A 23043-nucleotide genomic window follows, 5' to 3' on the forward strand; every position below is an offset into this window, starting at 1 on the left:
GTTTGATCAAATAATAGCAGGCTGATTTTCAAGTTGATATATATATTTTTTATTGATTTCAGAGAGGAAGGGAGAGGGAGAGAGTGATAGAAACATTAATGATGAGAAAGAATCATTGATTGGCTGCATCTTGCACCTCCCACACTGGGGATTGAGTCTGGAACCCAGGCTTGTGCCGTGACTGGGGATCAGACTTGGAATTGAAGCGTGACTTTTTGGTTCATAAGTTGACACTCTACCACTGAGCCATGCTGGCCAGACTAAGTTGATTATTTTGTATGGCCTGTGAATGATGTTATAAATATCCAAAAGGCCCTTGGCAGAAAAAAGGTTCTCCATCCTAGTCTTAAATGGTAGCATTTTAGGCAGCATAATAAAGTGAAAAAAATTTAGGCAGTTAAGAAAAGACTTGGGCTGAAACCGGTTTGGCTCAATGGATAGAGCGTCGGCCTGAGGACTGAAAGGTCCCGGGTTCGATTCCAGTCAGGGGCATGTACCTTAGATGCGGGCATATCCCCAGTAGGGGGTGTGCAAGAGGCAGCTGATCGATGACTCTCTCTCATCGATGTTTCTATTTCTCTCCCTTCTTCTCTGTACAAAATCAATAAAATATATTATGAAAAAAAAAAAAAAAAGGAAAGATTTGGGATAGGCAGACCATATTGTTGACAGGCTAGCTTGCCTGAGGGTTGACTTAGCAAGGTTTTGCTTTTTCATAGCATCTTTTATTTTACAATTCACAAATTATCTTGATGGTTCCCATTTAGTGGCATTGGAGTTCTGATAGTTAGAGGGTAGTGGACAGCGACTATTTGAATGCTGTGGCCATTTTTAAGTTGAATTTTCGTATGAACAAATAAATTTACAAATGAAAGCAGCCAGCATTGGTTGCTATTGAGGTAGAAGAGAATTTCAGTGTACATCAGCATGTTCTTTGTGTTTTTTGTGGTGCTTTAGTGCAATGTGAGTACACAGGGACAAGAGCCAAAATGGTATGAATTCAGCTAGTAAATTCTCTGGGGGAAGAAAGAAAGAGTAACACATGCCTTGAGAAGCTAGTTTTAGGGTTCATTATGAGGCAAATGTAGCAGTTCCTGATCCCTGTGCTGGAACAAGCTCCCAGAGCCGTCTACCTATATAGCAACATTTTAACTTGGAGAAACTGCTGTGCAGATAAGTAAATGAAAATGGTGGAGTACAATAAACACTGAACTTTTAGACTAGCGTTTATTAAATATAATAATATAGCACAGTATAACTGGACATGGTGTAAAAATATTAGGGAAGCATTGACAATCTCAGGTTTTCTGACAAATGGAAGCGCATGAATCTTGAAATTGTTCACCAAATTTGCGCTAATTTTGTCTAATGGTTTGTATTTAATTATCCTCCTATATAATAAAGAGGTAATATGCAAATTGACCCTCACAAAATGGCTGCCTACGATTAGGCTGGCAGGAGTGTTAGTGAGGGATGACCAAATGCCTGAACAGCAGGCTGTGTGGGGTGACCAGGTCAGCAAGGGGGTTGGTGAGGGATGACCAAATTACTGAACAAGTAGGCTGTGTGGGGCAGCCAGGCCAGTGAGGGGTGTGTGTGTGTGTGTGTGTATGTTACTGAGGGATGACCAAATGAGTGAACAAGCAGGCTGCGTGGGGCAACCAGGTCAGTAGGGGGGTTAGTGAGGGATGAACAAATGACTGAATAGCAGGCTGCGTAGGGTGACCAGGTTCGGGGGGGGGGGGGAGGGCAGGGGTGCAGTTGGGGACAACCGGGCCAGCAGGGGCGCAGTTGGGACAACCAGGCTGGCGGGGGGGGGGGGGGGGGGAGGGGCAGTTGGGGCAATCAGGCTGGCAGGCAGGTGAGCAATTAGGAGCCAGCGGTCCAGGATTGTGAGAGGGATTTCCAGGATTGGAGAGAGTGCAGGTTGGGCTGAGGGACGGCACCCCCCCCCCCCCCCCCATGCACGATTTTCATGCACTGGGCCTCTAGTCTAACATAATGTTGGTTATTGGGCTATGTGAACTTCTCCTTCCCTTTGTTGACCTTTAAAATAAAAGTTAATTACCAGCAAAAATAGATTTACTCAGGAACAGAAGAGACTTGCAATTTGGGACAAGCATGCTATAGCAAAAGCCACAGGCAAGTGCAACAAACAGCGGAAAGTTATTTTATGGAGAAAAAAGGAGGAAGTTGAGAGGGGTTGTTTTGAAAGTCCATTAAAGAAAAGCAATAAATCAGGAAGATGAAAGTTCAAGGACATGAAGACTTTGTTGGCAGAGTTGCTGTGGTAATCAATTTCTATTAAAATTTTATCTTTATTGTTGAAAGTATTACAGATGTGCCCCTTTCTCCTACACCCCATAGACCCTCCTCCACCCTGCTTGTCCCTCCCAGGGTCTACCACACTATTGTCTGTGTCCATGGGTTATGCATATAGTTCTTTGGTTAATCTTTTCCCATTGCCCCACCCCAGTAATCAATTTCTTATAGGAGATGCAATGTGCAATGTACGTGTTTTTCTGTTGGGGCCTGTAGTCTACTTTTCTTGTTGAAGATTTCTTTTTGTTGTTGTTGTTTGTTTTTGTTAATCCTCACCCAAGGATATTTTTCCATTGATTTTTCAGAGAGTGGAAGGGAAAGGGGAGAGACAGGGACAGAGACAGAGAGGGAGAGAGAGAAATATCAATGTGAGAGAGACACAACGATTGGTTGCCTCCCACAAGTGCCATGTGCCCTGACTGGCACTGGGGATGGAGCCTGCAACTGAGGTACATGCCCTTGACCTGAATTGAACCCGGAAACCTTCGGTCTGTAGGTTGACGCTCTATCCACTGAGCCAAACGGGCTAGGGCTCTTTAAAAAAAAAAAAAAAAAAAAAAAGATTTTATTGATTTGAGAGAGAGGGAGAGAGATAGAAACATTCATCTGCTACCTACACACACACACACACACACACACACACACACACACACACACACTGGAGAGCAAACCAGTAACCTGGGCATATGCCATGCTAAACCAATGGAGCCATTCTGAGCAGGGCTGTTGAAGATTTTCTTTTTTGGAATCTGTAATAGATAATTCTTCTTGTAATTGACATGGAGTGATATGTGTTAGAGTTCCCCCCTCTGGCCTCCCAATTCCACTTTAGTGAGGTTTTCCTTTATTAATTTTTATACCCTTAAAAAGTTGCATTTAATTTTGGGTTTTCATTTCTGTAAAGTGTGTTTTCTGATGAGAATGTAAATTTGTACATACTAGAACCTAAGAACTTTTGGTTTAGCTTGATTAAGAATTTAAAAGGTAACTAGCATGAGGCCCTAGCTGTTTTGGCTCAGTGGATAGATTGTCAGCCTGTGGATTGACGGGTCCCAGGTTTGATTCCAGTTTCAGGCTCCTGGCCCTGGTCAGGGTTCATGCAGGAGGCAACCAGTTGATATGCCTCTCTTACATCGATGTTTCTCTCTCTCCCCCTCCCTTCCACTCTCTCTAAAAAATCAGTGGAGTCCAGCATGGTGTGGCTCAAGAGTCAAGCATCGACCCAGGAACCAAGAGATCACTGGTTTGATTCCTGGTCAGGGGACATGGCCAGGTTGTGGGCTCCATCCCCAGGAGGGGGTGTGCAGGAGGCAGCCAATCGATGACTCTCTCTCATCATTGATCTTTCTCTTCCTCTCCTCTCTGAAATCAGTATAAATATATTTTAAAAAATGAAATAAAAATAACATATATTTAATTGGAGTTGCAGAAAGAAATAAGATGATTCTATATAATAAACACCTAATATGCTAAATGTCAGGTGTAATATGCTAATGATATGCTAAGGTCACTCAATCACTTGTTATGATGTGCACTGACCACCAAGGGGCAGACAGTTGACCAGTCAACCAGTTGCTATGACATGAACTGGGTGTAGATGCTCCGACGGGTAGGTTAGCTTACTGTTGGGGTCTGGCTGATCCGGACTGAGTAAGACGGGATGGACACACCCTGAAACCCTCCTATAATCCCTCCTGTAATCCCTTCCCAGATGGCCAACCTCCTTCGTCCCTCCCTGGCCCTGATTGTGCACCTGTGGGGTCCCTTAGCTTGGCCTGCACCCTTGCGCAATCTGGGATCTCTTGGGGGATATTGGAGAGCCAGTTTCAGCCCAGAGGCAGAATGACCAATTGCTATGATGCACACTCACCACCAGGGGGCAGACACTTAACACAGCAGCTGGCCACAGGGGGAGCTCCACTCTGCCAGAAGCTGGACTCAACGGCTGTCGAGTGCAGTGGCAGTGGCAGGAGCCTCTCATTCCTCTGTAGCTGTGCTAAGGATGTTTGATTGTTGGCTTAGGGCCTAAGCCATCAATTGGACATCCCCTGAGAACTCCCAGACTGCCAGAGGGCACAGGTCAGGCTGATGGATCCTCCCCGTTCCCCCCACCCCCCGCCTTCCTGCAAGTTCATGAATTTCATGCACTGGGCAGTTTATTAAATAAAAGTGGCTGAGAATTTTCAAAATTGATAAAAGATAACACTTCTTATATGTCATGAAAGTCCAGTGAATCCCAAGGAGGAGAAATGAAATAAACCCTGACAAATTGGAGTGAAATGCAGAAGACCAAAGACAGATCTTAAAAGCAACTGGAGAGAAACAACAGATTGCTATACAAATGTTTTTCTTTAGCAACTGATTTCCCAGAAGCAACAACAGAAGCCAGAGGACACTGGAATGCTCTCTTCAATATACAGTACTGAGAGAAAATAGCTGCCAGCCTTAAGAAAATAGAACGTGTATTCAGTAAAACTGTCTTTCAGAAATGACAGCAAAGTAAAGACATTTTCAGACCTTCTTCCCCCCCCAACCAGTAGACCTTACTGAAGGAAATTTAAGGGACAGCATTCAGGTAGAAGGAAAGTCATCCCAATGGAGAGCCTGAGAAGCTTTTTTTTTCTTCTTCTTTTAAATATATTTTTATTTTAGAGAGAAAGGGAGGAGAGAGAGAGAGAAACTTCAATGATGAGAGAGAATCATTGATTGGCTGCCTCCTGCATATTCCACACTGGGAATTGAGCCCGCAACCAGGCACATGCCCCAATCTGGAATTGAACCTTGACCTCCTGGTTCATAGGTCAATGATCAACCACTGAGCCGCACTGACCGAGCCCTCTGATGCTTTTTAATGACTACAATATGTTTTATCAAGTAGATTCTATAAATCAGATTCTACTATTGGATATTTATGTTGTTTCCAATTTTTTTCTTTTTTTTTCTTTTTTAAATTTTTTTATATATTTTATTGATTTTGTACAGAGAGGAAGGGAGAGGGATAGAGAGTTAGAAACATCGATGAGAGAGAGTCATCGATCAGCTGCTTTTTGCACACCCCGTACTGGGGATGTGCCCGCAACCAAGGTACATGCCCTTGACCGGAATCGAACCTGGGTCCCTTCAGTCCCCAAGACGATGCTCTACCCATTGAGCCAAACTGGTTTCGGCTATTTTTTTCATATTAACTGAAGTTATACTGGATATGTTTATGCATGCATTGTGTAGAGTAAATAATAGAGAATACATCTTTTTACTAGAAGCTCAAATTACTGGGTCAAAAAAGGAATGAGTATTTTTATGTTTCTTGATACATGTTGTAACATGATTTTTCTAATTTATATTGCATTTGGAAGACTATGCTGGCTTTACAATTGCGTGTGATAGGGCCAGTTTTAAATGATGAAGATTAACTTTTCTTACCAGGTTTTGATTTAGTTATATCTTCGACAAAAATGTTCTATCTTACTACTCTCCCCCTGTTATGAAAAATGCTTCCTTTTTAATAGAAGTGAAATACTGTTGGCTAGAGCGACTTACACCAAAAGCTTGTGCGTTCAATTCCTGGTTAGGGCACAAACCCAGGTTGTGGGTTTGATCTCTGGTCAAGGTGGCATATGGGAAGCAACTGATTGATGTTTCTCTATCCCTTCCTCTAACATCAATAAAAACTTACCCTCAGGAGAGAATTAAAAAAACAACTAAAAAACCCCCACAACTAACTGAAATGTATTTTTTAATTTTCCAATTTTCTAGAATGTAGTGTTTAATTTTTCTTTATGTTTTTCTTAAAGAAATGTCAGGTAAATACTTTAGTTTTTATTTTATTATGAAGGAAAACTTTTAATGCTGCTACTTTTCTTTTTTTTTAATCCGCACACAAGCATATTTGTTTATATTGATTTTTTAGAGTAGAAAGGAGGAGACTTAGAGAGAAACATCTGTGTGAGAGAGACACATTGACTGGTTGCCTCCAATATGTGCTTCAACCAGGGCCGGCAACCGAGGTACGTGCCCTTGACCAGGAATCGAAGCCATGGGACAGCAGTCTAACCACTGAGCCAAACCGGGTAGGGCTACTTTCTTTTCTAGCTCTGTATATGCCACACTATAGCAACAATGTAGAAATTTGTTTATTTTATTTTACTACTATTATTTTGAGATTATGTTTATTAAAGCTGGGGACAGTGAAACAGGGAAGGGCTTAAGATAGAATGAGCAAGAGGAGAGAGCCTAGGTGGGGCTGCTTTGGCTCACTGGAAAGTTAGAGAAAAGGGCCTTGGATACATGTTCAGGGAGTTAGCCCACGTTGAACTGCTGCTGCCCATTTGCTTCCCTGGTTGCAAGTCTTGTGGTGACCCTTAGAGTTTGGGAAATGCACACCTGTGGGAGAGAAGAGAGGGAAGGAAAAGGCACAGGCATGCTCCTGAGAGGGAGAATGTGCCAACAGTGTGAAGTTTAAACAGGGTTTTTTAAAGACATTCGTGTATTTTTTAAATATGTTTTCATTGACTTTTAGAGAGAGAGGAAGAGAGAGAGATAGAGAGATAAAAAATCTATGAAAGAGAGATATCGATTGACTGCCTCCTGCACATACCTTACTGGGGATCAAGCCTACACTGAGCATGTGCCCTGACCAAGAATCGAACTAGGGAACTTTTGATTCATGAGTTCAACCACTGAACCACACCAACTGGGCTAAGTCATTCATTCTTAAAGGGAAAATGCACTGTTTTGGGGAATTCTGTATTCTAAGAACTGAATATAAAAAGGTGTCTCTCTCTTTTTTTTTTTTTAACCTTTAACTTTTCTGCTATTTCAGGTGCAAGTGAAAGTGTAGGGAAACATATGCTTGAAGCCTGCAACAATAATCTGGAGATGGCAGTCACAATGTTTTTGGATGGTGGTGGAATCGCTGAAGAGCCCAGTACCAGTTCAGCAAGTGTCTCTTCTGTTAGACCACACACAGAGTATGAATTTATTATTTCTTGTTAGGAGCATCCCCCTGTCTATATTGAGTAGCTGCATTTTTATCAGGTTAATTCTCAGTATTTGAAAAAAATTATAGTTAAGAGCATCTGAAAAGGTGTGAAATAGAAATTTTTTACACTTTAAATTCTCAAAGCACTGTTTTGTCTTATCTATTATTTAATCCTCAAATGAATCCTGTAGGATGGCATTATTACCCATGTTTTACAGCTGAGGAAACAGGCATAGCTATTTTCCCAAGTTACACATACAGCATTTAAGTAGTAGATATGGAAGTAAAACCCAATAAAGTTGAGATTTCCCAATTCTGGATTTTCTTACATTGTCCTAGGAAAGTTTTGAGCTGCCATGAAAAAATTTTGAAAAATAATTATAGTCTTTTATACCTTAAATAGTTAAATGTTATTAGAAGCACGTATAGTATATGAAACCATACTATGATATATAGAGAATAGTCATAAATGTGAAGTAGATTTGTTATTTTTTGCCCTTTACATTTGATACCAATGAGAGTTTGAAATGAATACCTTTTGGGCAAAATTACAACAGTCTGAAAAATACTAGAAATGAATGTTACTCAATGGAAAAATGTTTGATTTAAAAAAAAAAAACCATCACAAAATTTAAAAGATCCTTAAGTAGGACTTTGCTACTCATAGTCCTTTATGATTCAGTGTTTATAAGATGAGATACAAAATAGAGGAATCTCCTTAAATCGGTATAGGCAGAAGACATGGATTTAAATTAGACATAAATTTAAGAGGCCAAATAACATTCAGGGCATTCTTGCCTCTTTTATTGATATAGTTCCAGGTTCCAGAGTAATATCGTTTCCACATGAAGCATGAACTTTAGAGATCATTATTAATATTTTATATCTTTTCTCTCTCAATGTTGGCTATATATATAGTTCAGTATGATATCCCATTCTCTCTCAACTTATCGTGTAAATCAATATGAAAAACATTATTTATTTTATAGAAACTTGGGTAACAATTATTCAGAGCAGATTTGGGAAATACCTTAATTGTGTTTAAAAATAGTTTTGATAAATGAATGTTTTGCACTATTGAATTACATTATAATTTGATTTAGAATATTTGTATTGTTAATTGGTTAACATTTGATAGTGGCTCCTAATTCCTAAACTGTAATTTTCACTGTTTACAGTTCACCTTATTCTGTTCCATTCTTTCATCTTGTTAGGTAGTTAACAATTTGGGACAGATACCCTCAAATATGTTGTAATCAAGTATTTCTATGTAGGAACTACTACTGATTGAAATAATTATATATATGTAAAAGTGAAGTATGCTAATAATGGAAAGATTTATTTAGGTAAAAGATGTTTTTTAAATTATTAGTTTTCTGAAGATAATGACATATTTTTCTTTGATAGAATAGGATTAATAGAGCTTCCTCTTAGAGACACATTATTCCTTCCTTCATATCAATGAAAGTCTATGTGTAAGCATTGAATGATATCTAGTAGGAAAAAGTATTAACATAATTTTGAATTATTCTTTATTCTTCAGTCATTTGGCTTATTGCATATTTCTTTGTCTAGTTATTTGATTACAGGATGTTAGTTCTTTTTTTTTTTTTTTTTTTTTAAAGGATGTTAGTTCTTGTTGACAAATGACAAATGACCATACATACCTTATGTCATAAAGTATGTTTTGGATTTTATTTTTATTTTATTTTTAAATTTAATTTAATTTAAATTTATTTTATTGATTTTTTACAGAGAGGAAGGGAGAGGAATAGAGAGTTAGAAACATCGATGAGAGAGAAACATCAATCAGCTGCCTCCTGCACACTCCCTACTGGGGTTGTGCCCACAACCAAGGTACATGCCCTTGACAGGAATTGAACCTGGGACCCCTCAGTCTGCAGGCCAACAATCTATCTACTGAGCCAAACCGGTTTCGGCTGTTTTGGATTTTCAACTCTCAGATATAAAAAAACAGGGCCTTCAGTTTAGCTATTATTATTAGACACACCTGAATGAAAAACATAGGGCCTAACTTAAATTAACATTTATTGTAAACAGGAAGATAATAAATTTGGAACTTACTATTTGAAAATTAATCAGCAGAATTTAGTATTTGGATTAAAACTATAAAATAAACTGATATTTAAAGGAACATACACCATTTTAACAGTATATTTAAAGTATTTTTTTACTCGAAGAGGTAGATTATTAGTAAACCCTCTAGAGATAAACTTTGAAGAGTTAATAGGCTTTTATAAGAGGAGTAATTACTTTTCATGTTTAGTGTATAGTAGGGTCTACTTAATAAATAATTCAGGGCAATACCTATGTTGGCCATCTTCATAACAAGCATAAAACTCAAATTCACTGCATGTTTGTTTAAGCTTATTTTACTCTATCTGTGTAATTTAATTACTTATTTTATGTGGTAGTAATAGTGCTTTTATTAAGCCAATATTTTTTAATTCCCTCTCTTTTTTTGGGAAAGAATTTAGGGTAGAGAACTTGAGAGGAAAGGGGAAATACTTTTTACTTTTGTTTGTTCTCTTCCTTTGTAAATTATTTGAGATATCTGTGCCATGTACTTTATTCCAGTTGATCTCAATATGGAAACCATCTAACAATCATTTATCACTGTGGTTCCTAAAATTCACTAAGATTGGTATTCATTTTACTTATTAATTTGAATGCATTCACAATAGTTACAGTGGAAACAGGTAGCAAAAAAACATTTTCATTTTGATATTTTTCCACTTTTTTTAATAGAGAAGAAGTTCGTGCCCCAATTCCTCAAAAGCAGGAAATATTGGTAGAACCAGAACCTTTGTTTGGTGGTAAGTTTCCCTCTTTTCCTTAGTTTTGTTTGACTTTGTTGTTGTTTCTAGGATTTTAATGAAGCAGTCAAAATATATGAAGGCTTGCTCAGATTGTTACTTCAAGTATAGAGAAAATTCTTACCTTGTAATTCTGTACTCTTCTCAGGAAAGTTGTACAGTTGATCTTTCCAAGGAGTGAACCAGATTAAAACGTTGACATTTGTTATAGGAAGCAAAAGGGAGAAAATTAGCAAAAAGAACTGTGCTTATAATGGAAACCAGTTAATCTCTCATTAAAGATTCCAGTTATTTTTATGTTCTGGATTCCTAAATTATGACTGCATAATCTTACTGTCTTGATATGCCTTACATTCACTCTTTCTTAATTTCTAGACAAGCTATTCCTATTTTGAACAAAGAGGAAATGATACCATATCCATGTAAAAAAAAATTAATCTATATGGGTGCAAAGAAAATATGGTAGAAAATAGTATGTTTAATCAGATTTAAAGAAAATTTATAGTTTTAGTTTCATAAACACTTATTTACCTTCTGTGAGCCAAATATTGTAGACATTAAAAGGTATGTTAAAAATTGAAGATAGCCGAAACCGGTTTGGCTCAGTGGTAGAGCATCGGCCTGCCGACTGAAGGGTCCCAGATTCGATTCCGGTCAAGGGCATGTACATTGGTTGCGGGCACATTCCTGGTGGGGGTGTGCAGGAGGCAGCTGGTTGATGTTTCTCTCTCATCGATGTTTCTAGCTCTCTCTCTCTCTCTCTCTCTCTCTCTCTCTCTCTCTCCTTTCCTCTCTGTAAAAAATCAATAAAATATATTTTAAAAAAATTGAAGATAAAGTAATCTAGTTGGGTAAACAAGTGCATAGAAATCTATATAGTACATATTGAGGACAGTAATGTAGAGAAATAGGCCCATGAAAAGTTTTATAGGTAAACTAGACTAAAGGAGAAAAAAATAGTAAGATAGGGATAAAGAAAACATATAAACCATATTTTTTTAATTGAATTTATTGGGGTGACACTGGTTAATAAAATTAAAGATTTCAGGGGTACAGTTCTATAATACTTCATCTGTATATTGTGTTGTGTGTTTACCATCCCATGTTAAGTCTCTTTCTATCACCACTTACCCCCCTTTATACTCTCCTATCTCTCCCATCTGTCTATGAGGGTTTGTTTGTTTGTTTGTTTTTGTATGTTTTTTTTCAATCCTTTTTTAAAAAAATATGTTTTTATTGATTTTTTACAGAGAGGAAGGGAGAGAGATAGAGAGCTAGAAACGTCAATGAGGGAGAAACACCGACCAGCTGCCTCTTGCACACACCCTACCGGGGATGTGCCCGCAACAAGTACATGCCCTTGACCGGAATCGAACCTGGGACCTTTCAGTCCGCAGACCGACACTCTACCACTGATCCAAACTGGTTTGGGCTCCAATCCTTTTTTACTTAAATCTTTTTCACCCAGTTCTTTCTTCTCTCCCCTCTAAAGTTGTCAGTCTGTTCACTGTATCTTTTTTTAAAATATATTTTTATTGATTTTTTATAGAGAGGAAGGGAGAGAGATAGAGAGCTAGAAATGCCGATGAAAGAGAAACATCGACCAGCTGCCTCTTGCACACCCCCTACCGGGGATGTGCCCGCAACCAGTGTATATGCCTTTGACCGGAATTGAACCTGGGACCTTTCAGTCCGCAGACCGACTTCGGCTGTTCACTGTATCGTTGAGTTTGTTTCTATTTTGTTTGTTAGTTTTATATAAACCATATATATATATATTTAAATGTTTCTCTTTGATTTTAAAGGGAGAAGAATAGAGAGGGCAAGAGAGAAACATCAGTGTGAGAGAGAAACATCCATTGATCCATTGAAACATCCTTTTGGTGCATGGGATGATGCCTGGGCCATACAGGCCAGGGCCATATCTTTTGATTTGAAAAAGCACCTTAGTTGAGAATGTTGTTTGTTTGTATGTTTGTTTATTTATTTTAATATATTTTATTGATTTTTTTTACAGAGAGGAAGAGAGAGGGATAAAGAGCCAGAAACATCGATGAGAGAGAAATATCAATCAGCTGCCTCTTGCACACCCCCTTCTGGGGATGTGCCCGCAACCAAGGTACATGCCCTTGACCGGAATCGAACCTGGGACCTTTCAGTCCACAGTCTGATACTCTATCCAGTGAGCCAAACCGGTTTCGGCTAGAGAATGAGAGTGTTGTTTTTTTAAAGATTGATCTTTAACTTTGGAGTTTACTGTAGTAAGAAATAAAATAATACACTGTTTCAATTCAGAAATAGGGATGGAAGGAAGAAAATGATAAGATCTGAATATTGAAGTATAATATGTGCTTTCTGTGTTGTTTGGTTTAGCCATTGTGTTGTTAATATACTAGAATAAAGCTAGTAATAATTTTTTAAAAGATAAATGTTATGAATAGATTTTTAGAGCCAAAGAATAATAACTTGGAAGCTCTATCTTTTCTTTATTGCAAGGAAGAAGATGAGATCTTTGAGTGGAGAAAGACAACAGGAAATAGATTTTGTGCTGTTTATTGCTGAACAGAGGCAAAAGAGTTCCCATTTGAAATCTCACTTTTCTTCTTTTACCTCTGGTTTGATATACATTAGGATGGGGATAAGAATGACTTTATACAGTTGGGAATTCAGCCTGAACTGTTACTATTGGACCTTATTATAACTTAAGGAAGGTTTTCGGAGAATTATTTGTTTTTAGGACAGTATTAAAATGTGATTTTTAAAAATATATTTTTTTATTGATTTCATAGAGGACGTTAGGGAGAGAGATAGAAACATCGATGATGAGAGAGAATCATCCTCCTGCATGTCCCCCACTGGGAATCAAGCCCACAATCATGACATTTGCCCAGACGGGGAATTGAACTCTGACCTTCTGGTTTGTAGGTTGATTCTCAACCACTGAGCCACACCAGCTGGGCTAAAGTGTGATTCTTAAAGTGTGGTCAAGGATTCCCAATACCCTTTAATGGTGTCTGTAAGGTCAAAACTATTTTTATGCCGAAACCGGTTTAGCTCAGTGGATAGAGCGTCGGTCTGCGAACTGAAAGGTCCCAGGTTCGATTCTGGTCAAGGGCATGTACCTTGGTTGTGGAAACATCCCCACTAGGTCGTGTGCAAGAGGCAGCTAATGGATGATTCTCATCGATGTTTCTAACTCTCTATCCCTCTCTCTTCCATTCTATAAAAAATCAATAAAATATATTAAAATAAAAATTATTTTTATAATAATGCTAAGAAGTTATTTGCTTTTTTTCCACGGTGCTGATATTTGGATTGATGGCTCAAAAGTAATGATGGGCCCTAACTTGTTTGACTCAGTGGATAGAACGTTGACCTGCAGACTGAAGGGTCCGGGTTCGATTCCCGTCAAGGGCACATGCCTGGATTGCAGGCTCAATCCCCAGTAGAGGGCATGCAGGTGGCAACCAATCAGTGATTCTCTCTCTTCATTGATGTTTCTCTCTCTCCCTCCCTCTCCCTTCCTCTCTGAAATCAATAAAAAAAATATTAAAAAAAAAAAAAAAAGTAATGATGGGTTAAACTGTGACATCTTAATTAAATTAGGGTAGTGTACAAACTCTACTACTTACTACTTCACTGTCACACACTTGCAGTTTTTAAAAAAAGACAATTTTGTTTAATCTTAATGAAGCAGTAAAAATTTTTTTTATAATATATATTTTTTATTAAATTATTATTTTTGTACATATACCAATGCCCCCCCCTCCTGAACATACCTTCCCTTCCCAGAGTTTTGTGTCCATTGGTTGTACTTATATGCATGTATACAAGTCCTTCGGTTGATCTCTTATCTCCCCCAGATCTCTCCAACCTCCCCGCTGTAATTTGACAGTCTGCTCGTTGCTTTACTGTCTCTATATCTATCTTTTGGTTCTTCAGTTTATAATGTTCTTTATCATCCATAAATAAGTGAGGTCATGTGGTGTCTCTCTTCATTGACTGGCTTGTTTCACTCAGCATGATGTTCTCCAATTCCATCCAGGTTGCTGCAAATGATGAGAATTCCTTCTTTTTTATGGCAGCATAATATTCCATTGTGTAAATGTACCATAGTTTTTGGATCCAATCATCGAAGCAGTAAAAATTAATTTCATTTAATCTTAAGCATTGAACACATTTTTTACACTATTATGTTTGATGAAATAGGATGTATGCACAAAATACTTCTGCATATTGAAGTACTGTAGTTTTTTTTTATTTTTTAAAAATATATTTTATTGATTTTGTACAGGGAGGAAGAGAGAGAGAGTCAGAAACATCGATGAGAGAGAGTCATCGATCAGCCACCTCCCGCACACCCCCCACCGGGGACATGCCCGCAACCAAGGCACATGCCCCTGACCAGAATCGAACCCGGGTCCCCTCAGTCCCCAAGCCGACGCTCTATCCATTGAGCCAAACTGGTCTCGGCTGAAGTACTGTAGTTTTAAGGAAAAGTTCTTGTACAATTGTTTAAGTTGCAAGCAAAACTAGTTGCTTTTTTATGGGGCATTATTTTCACTTGATTGCTGACAAACTGTGGGATTTTTTTTTTTTTCTTGTTAGTCCTCACCAAAGATATTTTTCCATTGATTCTTTTTTAGAAAGATTGTGGGGGAGGGGGGAGAGAAACATCATCATGAGAGAGACACATTGATAGGTTGCCTCCCACTTGTGCCCTCACTGGGGCTGGGAATTGAATCTGCAACTGAGGTACTTGCCCTGGACCTGGAATTAAACCCACAATCCTTCCGTACTCTGGCCAGGGCAACATTTTTAATTTTTTTTTGAGAGCTTCCATAATGGTACAGCAGTCTGCATTCCCACCACCAGTGCATGAAGGTTCCCCTTTCTCCACATCCTCCCAACACTTGCTATTTGTGTATTTATTGATAGCCATTTTTAAAAGTGTGAGGTGATGTATCATTATGGTTTTGCATTTCTCTGTCAATTAGTGACATTGAGTGTGTCTTTTCATATGTCTTTGGGTCATTTGTATGTCTTTTTTGCAGAGGTATCTATTCAGGTTCTCTGCCTATAAAATTTTTTTATTTTATTTTATTTCAGAGATGAAGGGAGAGAGGAGGGGAGAGAGAGATAGAAACATCAATGATGAGACTCATTGATCGGCTGCCTCCTGCATGCCCCCCACTGGGGATGGAGCCCACAAGTCAGGCACATTCCCCCGATCAACATCAACCCTGGGACCCTTCAGTCCACATGCCGGTGCTCAATCCACTGAGCCAAACCTGCCAGGGCATCCTCCCACATTTTTAAACTGGATTGTTTTGGCGGGTGTGTGTGTGTGTGTGTGTGTGTGTGTGTGTGTGTGCATGCATGAGCCCTTCATACATTTTGGATATTAACCCCTTATCAAATGTAGCATTGACAAATAGCTTCTCCCATGTAGTTTGTCTTTTTGTTTTGTTGATGGTTTCCTTTGCTGTGCAAAACCTTTTTAGTTTGATACAGTCCTTTTGCTTATTTTTTTCCCTTGTGCAGGCTATGATTATTTAGATTTAGGTATTGAACAGACATTTTTTAAAATATGAACAAAGCCTGTTGCTTCAAGGCAAAAAAAGCTGATATTATTTGTTACCAGTGATTTAAAAAAGCTTTAAGCAGAGCCCTGGCCAGTTTTGTTCAGTGGTTAGAGCGTTAGTCCAAAGAGCGTTGGGTTTGATTTCTGATCAAGGACATGTCTCTTGGTTGCAAGTTTGATCCCCAGCCCCAGTTGGGACATGTGTGGGAGACAACCAATCAATATGTCTCTCTCACATTGATGTGTTTCCCTCCCTCCCTCCCTCCCTCCCTCCCTCCTTCCTCCCTTTCTCTCCCCTCTCCATTCCCCCCTCCTTCCTTCTCCTTCCCTTCCACTCTTTCTCTAAAGAGCAGTGGAAAAAATATCCTCAGTTGAGGATTTTTTTTAAAAAGTTTTCAGTCAGTAATTAGAATTTAGGAAGTTTATATCCATGATTGTGAGCCTAATAGTGCCTCACTTAAAAAAAAAAAAAAAAAAAAAAAATATATATATATATATATATATATATATATATATATATATATATAATTTATTTTAGAGAGGAAGGGAGTGAGGAAGAGAGAGAGATGGAAACATCAATGATGAGAGAGCATCATTGATCGGCTGCCTCCTGCATGTCCCCCACTGGGGATTGAGCCCACAACCCAGGCATGTGCCCTTGGCTGGAATCGAACCGGGGACCCTTCAGTCCGCAGGCTGACGCTCTGTCCATTGAGCCAAACCAGCCAGGTCGTGCCTCACTTTTTAAAGACTTTCTGATGAGATTATTGGTGACATTAAAATGGTGATTTTTAAAATATCGCATAATGAAATGGTTAATATTTGAATTGTTTGCATAACTCAGTGAACATATTTTAAATTTTTTTTAAATCCTCACTTGAGGATATTTTTTCATTGGTTTTTAGAGAGAGGTTAAGACAGAGAGAAAGATCGATGTAAGAGAAGCACATGGATTATTTGCCTCCTGCATGAGCCCTGACTAGGGCCCAGGCTGGGGAGGAGCCTGTAACCAAGGTACATGCCTTTGACTAGAATCGAACCTGGGATCCTTCAGTCCATAGGCCGACAGACACTTATCCACTGAGCCAAACTGGCAAGGACTAAATAGATAATTCCAAAAGATCAATACATCTGATATAATAAAGGGTAATATGCAAATTAACCCTCACACCCTCCCAAGATGGCTACCTATGACCAAGCCAGCAGGAGGTTAGTGAGGGACGATCAAATGACTGGACATGCAGGCTTCACGGGGTGACCAGGTTGGCAGGTGGGGTGGGTGCGCGTGAGGGGTGACCAGGCTGGCAGGGGGGGCCGTGGGGGTGATCAGGCCAACGGGGAGGGAGGGGCAGTTGGGGCAACCTGGCGGCAATGGGGGGCAGTTATGGGTAACCAGGCCGGCAGAGGGGAACAGGTGGGGGTGACAAGGCTGGCGGGGGTGGCAGTTAGGAGCAACTAGGTTGGCGGGGGGTAGGGAGGCAGCATTTAGGAGTGATCAGGCCTGCAGGAGGGAGCAGTTAGGGGCGACCAGGCAGGCAGGCAGGTGAGCAATTAGGAGTCAGTGGTCCAGGATTATGAGGGGATGTCTGACTGCTGGCAGTCATTGAGTGGTTGCCTCCTTCCTGCATGACCTCTACTGGGGATTGAGCATGTGCCCTGATGGGGATTCGAATTGTTAACTCCTGGTTCATAGGTTGACACTCAACCACTGAGTCACACTGGTTGGGCTGTTGTCTTTTTTTTTTTTTTTTTTTTGTAATTTTCACCTGAGGATATTTTTTCCATTGATTTATTTTTATTTTTAATTCTCTTTTTAGAGAGAGTAGAAAGGAGGGGGAGAGACAAAGGGGGAAAAAAATGGTTAAGAGATACATAGATTGGTTACTTCCCACACAAGCCCAACCAGTGCTGAGGTCAAGCCTGAAACCAAGGTACATGCCCCTGCCTGGAATCAAACCTATTATACGATCCTTCAGTCCAAGAGTCAGCACTCTAACTGCTGAGCAAAATGGGCTAGGGCTATCGTCATTTGACAGCCTTAGGGAAAAGAGTCAGTGCCCCTCACTAAATAAGCATGCATGTTTTATTTTTTTAAATTAATTAATTTAGTTTAAAAAAATATTTCTATTGATTTTTTACAGAGAGGAAGAGAGAGGAATAGAGAGTTAGGAACATCGATGAGAGAGAAACATCGATCAGCTGCCTCCTGGGGATGTGCCTGCAACCAAGGTACATGCCCCTGATCGGAATTGAACCCAGGACTCTTCAGTCTGCCGCCGGTGCTCTATCCACTGAGCCAAACCAGTTTCGGCAAGCATTGCATGTTTTAAAAATTTGTGTGGCACACTGGTTGAAAATCACTGCCTTAGGCTAACCTGAATTAGATATTGGCAACATTTGCAGCTTCATTTCCATGGAGAGTCGTCCTCAAAATCTTGTCTTTTGCACAGGTTTGGTCAAGTCTCTTTAACAGGACGTTAATTTTCTCATTTGTAAAACAAAATCATTGAGTGGAAGATGGTTGAGTTAATTATGTATGAATTATTTGAAAGTTTTTAAAACTTTGTTTTTTTTGAAGGGGGGCACCATTGTGAATCTGTGAGTGTTTTAAAACCAATACTTACAGATAAGGAAGTTTTTAGAATTGTTTCAAAATTAATGTTTAAATTTTTATATAATTCTGTTTTTACCCCTTAAAGCTCCTAAAAGACGGCGGCCTGCACGTTCAATATTTGATGGTTTTCGGGATTTTCAAACTGAAACTAGTAGGTATCTATGAATCAGTTTATCTTCCCTCTGTCTCTCCTTGTCTTTCCCTCCTTTCCTTTTCCCTCTCTCTCCCATGCATAAAACCACAAAGTGGAAAAGTCCCTATACCCTAACAGGTCAAGTTCTTAGTTTCATTTATATACCTTTTTTTTTCTTTTTTTTTAATTTTTCAGAGAGAGAGAGTTGAAAACATCAATGATGAGAGAGAATCATTGATTGGCTGAATCCTGCATGCCCCCTACTGGGGATCCGAGTCTGCAATCCAGGCATATGCCCTTGACCAGAATCGAACCAAGGACCCTTCAGTTCGCAGGGTCCACTGAGCCAAACTGGCTAAGTCAGTGATCGGCAAACTGTGGCTCATGAGCCACATGCAGCTCTTTGGCTCCTTGAGTGTGGCTCTTCCACAAAATACCACGGCCTGGGCAAGTCTGTTTTGAAGAAGTGGCATTAGAAAAAGTTTAAGTTTAAAAAATTTGGCTCTCAAGAGAAATTTCAATCATCGTACTGTTGGTATTTGGCTCTGTTGATTAATGAGTTTGCAAACCACTGAGCTAGGCTATATACTTTTTTCTTAAAAAGAAAAAGATTAATATAAGGTCTAATTACTTTGAAGAATCACCTTATTTTAAAAGTAAAATTATTAATTCAGTCTGTGATTGTTATTAATTCTTCCAGACTGATTTGTTTTAAATTTTAACCTACTCACTCGGTGATGGAATAATAAGAGGTGGAGATAATGTAAAAAAATTAAGGTAATTTACAAACTTAATGAGCTTTTGAATGAGCACCCAAATACTGACTATAATAAAAAACTGATTACCCTCAAGATCCTAGTATCTGTTAATGAACACAATGGGGAATTGAAAAATAGAAGAAAAAGCCACACCCAAACCAGCCAGTATTAACATTTTGGCTACAGTTGTTTAGAATAGGTTTATATATTTCTGTGGAATAAGTTAGAATGAGAATCTTGATCTTAAACTTTTAGAGGAATTAGTACTGATTTAGCAATGAAACTGTAAAGAGGACAGTTACATTTGAGGGAATATAAGAGAAATTCTTGGACCATGTTTGATTTTATAGTTGATTTATAATGAGCCCATTAAAGCACAAGTAGATCTTGTAACTTTGGGGAGTGTTGAAGGGGAACCCAAACTGACTCAGGTCATCCAGGGAATCCTATGCCCTGCCAGGAGAAGGTGATAGCAGTGGTCATTCTTACTATTGCCAGAAACTTTGAAGATTGGGAATATAGCTGGAAACTACAGGTAAATTAAGATCACTTTTAGAACTAGATAAATGGAGTTGAAAGTTTTCTCTTACAATAAAGTTTTCAATATGTGAAGGAACTACTTTGATTGTAAAACTAATACAAATTTCTGCTTTTATTCTTACCTTTGGGTAGAAAGCCAGCACCAAGTTTGAAGATTCCCTTCCTACCTTGCTTTGCATTTATTTTTTTCAGAATTAGCATTTAATAATTGCAATTTGAGGTCAAGTACATTGTTCAGTAATTCTTGCAATTGATACATGTTTTTTATATTGTTAGATTTATTCCTTTTATGGTTAGTTGAAACTTCCTCATCCTTCTGTGTTTCAGTTCGGCAAGAACAAGAGTTAAGAAATGGAGGAGCCATAGATAAGAAACTAACTACCCTGGCAGATCTGTTTCGGCCACCCATTGATTTGATGCATAAGGGCAGCTTTGAAACAGTAAGTAGTTGGAAATTCTATGCTTTAGTTATGAATTCTTCTGCATTTTCAATGCCATTTTTTTTTCTAAGAGGAATAAAAAAGGTTTTCAGTATACTGTGTAGGGAATTGGCATCCTACTAAGTATGACATGAGAGATACTTAAAGGGATACATTAATTTATATTTGTACCAGCAGTATATGAGATTGCTTGATGAAAATATTTTATTAGCCTGTGTAGTATCATTTTAGAATCTGCCATTTTGATAGTTCTTTTATTATCTTACTTTTTTACTGTTTACATATCTTTGATTACTACTGAGAATAGTGTGCATGTGTTTGTTGGCTATTTGTGAACTGTTTGTAGGTATCTTTTGCCCACATTTCTAGAGGGTTCTTAGTGTATTTTTCAAAATATATTTTTATTGATTTTAGAGAGGAAGGAAGAAGGGAAAGAGAGATAGAAACATCAATGATGAGAAAGAATCATTGATTGGCTGCCTCCTGTACAACTCCTACTGGAGGTGAAGTCCACAACCCAGGAATATACCCTTGACTGGAATTGAACCCAGTACCCTTCAATTCTTTGGCCGATACTCTATCCATTGAGCCAAACCAGCTAGGGCAGTGTATTTTAAAAGAATATCTCTAGTTGCAGAATATATTCTGACTTACTTCTTGGCTTTAACTTGGTTAATTCCAAAGAAAAACTTCTCAGAGCAAGTTTATTTGATTATTTGCTGAATTATAAGCTTAATAAGGGCAGGGAGAATGTGCATCTTTTTATTTTGGTAAATCTTGGGACCTAATCTCTGGCATTTAATAGGACCTAGTATTTGTTAAGTGAGTGAATTTAGATAGGATTTTAAATATTCTGTTGAGGTGTTCAAACAGCTTGCTTTTGTGTATTAAATAACTTGTTAATGCTCTTTTGCATTAGAATGGCATTTGCATTGATGTAAGTCAATTACATTTAAGATTAAGTCTTATCTGTTAGAATAAAGTAGGCCAAACAATAACCATAAAAATATGTTGGTAGCTACAGCTACATATTTGAAAGTGAATTATGATAGTTTAAAAAAAGTTTTTTTTCCTTGACATACTCATACACTAGCCTAAATGAGTCATGTATTATAGGTTAAATTTAACCATAAGCTTGCTCTTCAGTTTTAATTTTTCTGAATTGGAAAACCTGAAAGGGTTTGGCTGCATGTAACAGAAGATCCAAATGATGGTGATTTGACTAAACAAAGGTTTCTTTTGCCCAGCTGGTGTGGCTTGGTGGTTAAGCGTCAACCCATGAATCAGGAGGTAACAATTTGATTTCTGGTCAGGACACATGCCCAGGTTGCAGGTTCAACCCCCAGGGGAGTGAGGAGCGGTACAGGAAGCAGCGATAGATTATTCTCATCATTGATGTTTCTCTCTCTCTCCCTCTCCCTTCCTCTCTCTGAAATCAAAACATTTTTTTTTAAAGGGTTTGGCTCAGTGAATAGAGTGTCTGCAGACCAAAGGGTCCTGGGTTTGATTCTGGTAAAGGGCATGTACCTTGGTTATAGGTTCCCATTGGCCCAGGCCCTCAAGGCATCCAGCCAATCAATATGTTTCTCTCTCATCCATATTTCTCTCTCTCTTACACTCTCTTTCTCTTAAAAAAAAAAAAAATATCTTCTGGTGAGGCTTAAAAAAAATATTTCTTTTTTGTCTCGTAAAAAGTCTAGAGTTGAGGAAGTCTTTGGTCTTTCTCAATTCAAATATGTCAAGTTAGATACCTTCTCAGTTTTCTTCATCCTTCCCTCATGATCTTAACCCAGTAGCTGCCTATACTTTCTAGTGTTCCAAGTGCTTGTCTGCCTATCCTTTCTAATGTTCTAGTGACAATATAGCCACCGAGAGAGAGTAGCAGCAATGTAAAAGACAACAATGATCTCAGTTTGTTTTGACATGTTTTCCTTTTCATTAGCTTTTGAGTTGCTCTAGGGCTTAACAAATAACTCTGTGGTTGATTTAATCTTGTCACTTTGAACTCATTGAAGTAAACTGTGAATCTTTTTTGAAATTATTGTCTGATTTTTTTGTTCTTTTTTTTAAAGTTACATCACCTTTTTTCTTTGTATTTCATGACCTGCATTGTTGGCAATAATTTATTCATATTTTCACTAATCTAAATTTTATCATTAATGAACCTTTAAATTTACACTCCCAGAAAAAATAGGCATTTCGTTATAATTAATGATATGTCTATTAGTTTTATATAAATTAGGGAGGTCATAATAAAAATTAAGTCATTGATGCTTAGAGAGGTGAATGTTAAAAATTATACGGACTCTCTTTGGTTGCTCAGGCAGGGCCCGTAGGTTTGGGAACAATATTAGATGTAGCTCTGAGCCATAATATACACTTTTAGAAACTAGACTGTCTTAGTGTAACTAAGAGGTAGACCATATTCAAGGGTTCTGAAGAGACTGATTACGGTAATATTTATCGAGGCCTCCTTTTGTAAGGCCTTGTTCTAGGTATAATAGGGATTATATTTGTTGGGATAGATTTTACTGTATGTGAGAGACCATGAAGAAGAAAAACAGTAGCTTAAACAAGATATAGAAGTCCAGGCTATTAGGATGGTTCTGCTCTGTGAAGTTATTAGCACAAGTTTTCTTTTTTCTATTTCCTAGGTGTTGCTTGCCTTTGCCTACATGATTCAAGGTAGCTTACCACCATGTTTGCTTTCTAGCTAGATTAGGGGTGTCGAACTCAATCAGAGAAGGGGCCAAAATCTAAAATCCAGCCTAAATCGCTGGCCGAATGGTTTACTGAACAGTCATAAACTGTCATTGTGATGGAAACGCAGCAGAGTG

At 38.5% G+C, this 23043-nt stretch overlaps 1 protein-coding gene across 2 annotated transcripts in view; it reads left to right on the forward strand.

Annotated features, from left to right (window-relative positions):
- UBXN7 (UBX domain protein 7) overlaps positions 1-23043 on the forward strand; it is a 61859-nt gene that overhangs the window by 17757 nt on the left and 21059 nt on the right. For both annotated transcript variants that reach the window (XM_036447912.2, XM_036447913.2), the window contains exons 2-5: positions 7142-7289; positions 10070-10137; positions 18421-18486; positions 20094-20206. In XM_036447912.2, coding sequence (XP_036303805.1) covers positions 7142-7289; positions 10070-10137; positions 18421-18486; positions 20094-20206 — 395 coding nt within the window. The remainder of the gene's footprint in view (positions 1-7141; positions 7290-10069; positions 10138-18420; positions 18487-20093; positions 20207-23043) is intronic.

The sequence above is a fragment of the Pipistrellus kuhlii genome, unplaced genomic scaffold (assembly GCF_014108245.1).
Source record: "Pipistrellus kuhlii isolate mPipKuh1 unplaced genomic scaffold, mPipKuh1.p scaffold_m20_p_2, whole genome shotgun sequence".
In the NCBI taxonomy this organism is placed as follows: domain Eukaryota; kingdom Metazoa; phylum Chordata; class Mammalia; order Chiroptera; family Vespertilionidae; genus Pipistrellus; species Pipistrellus kuhlii.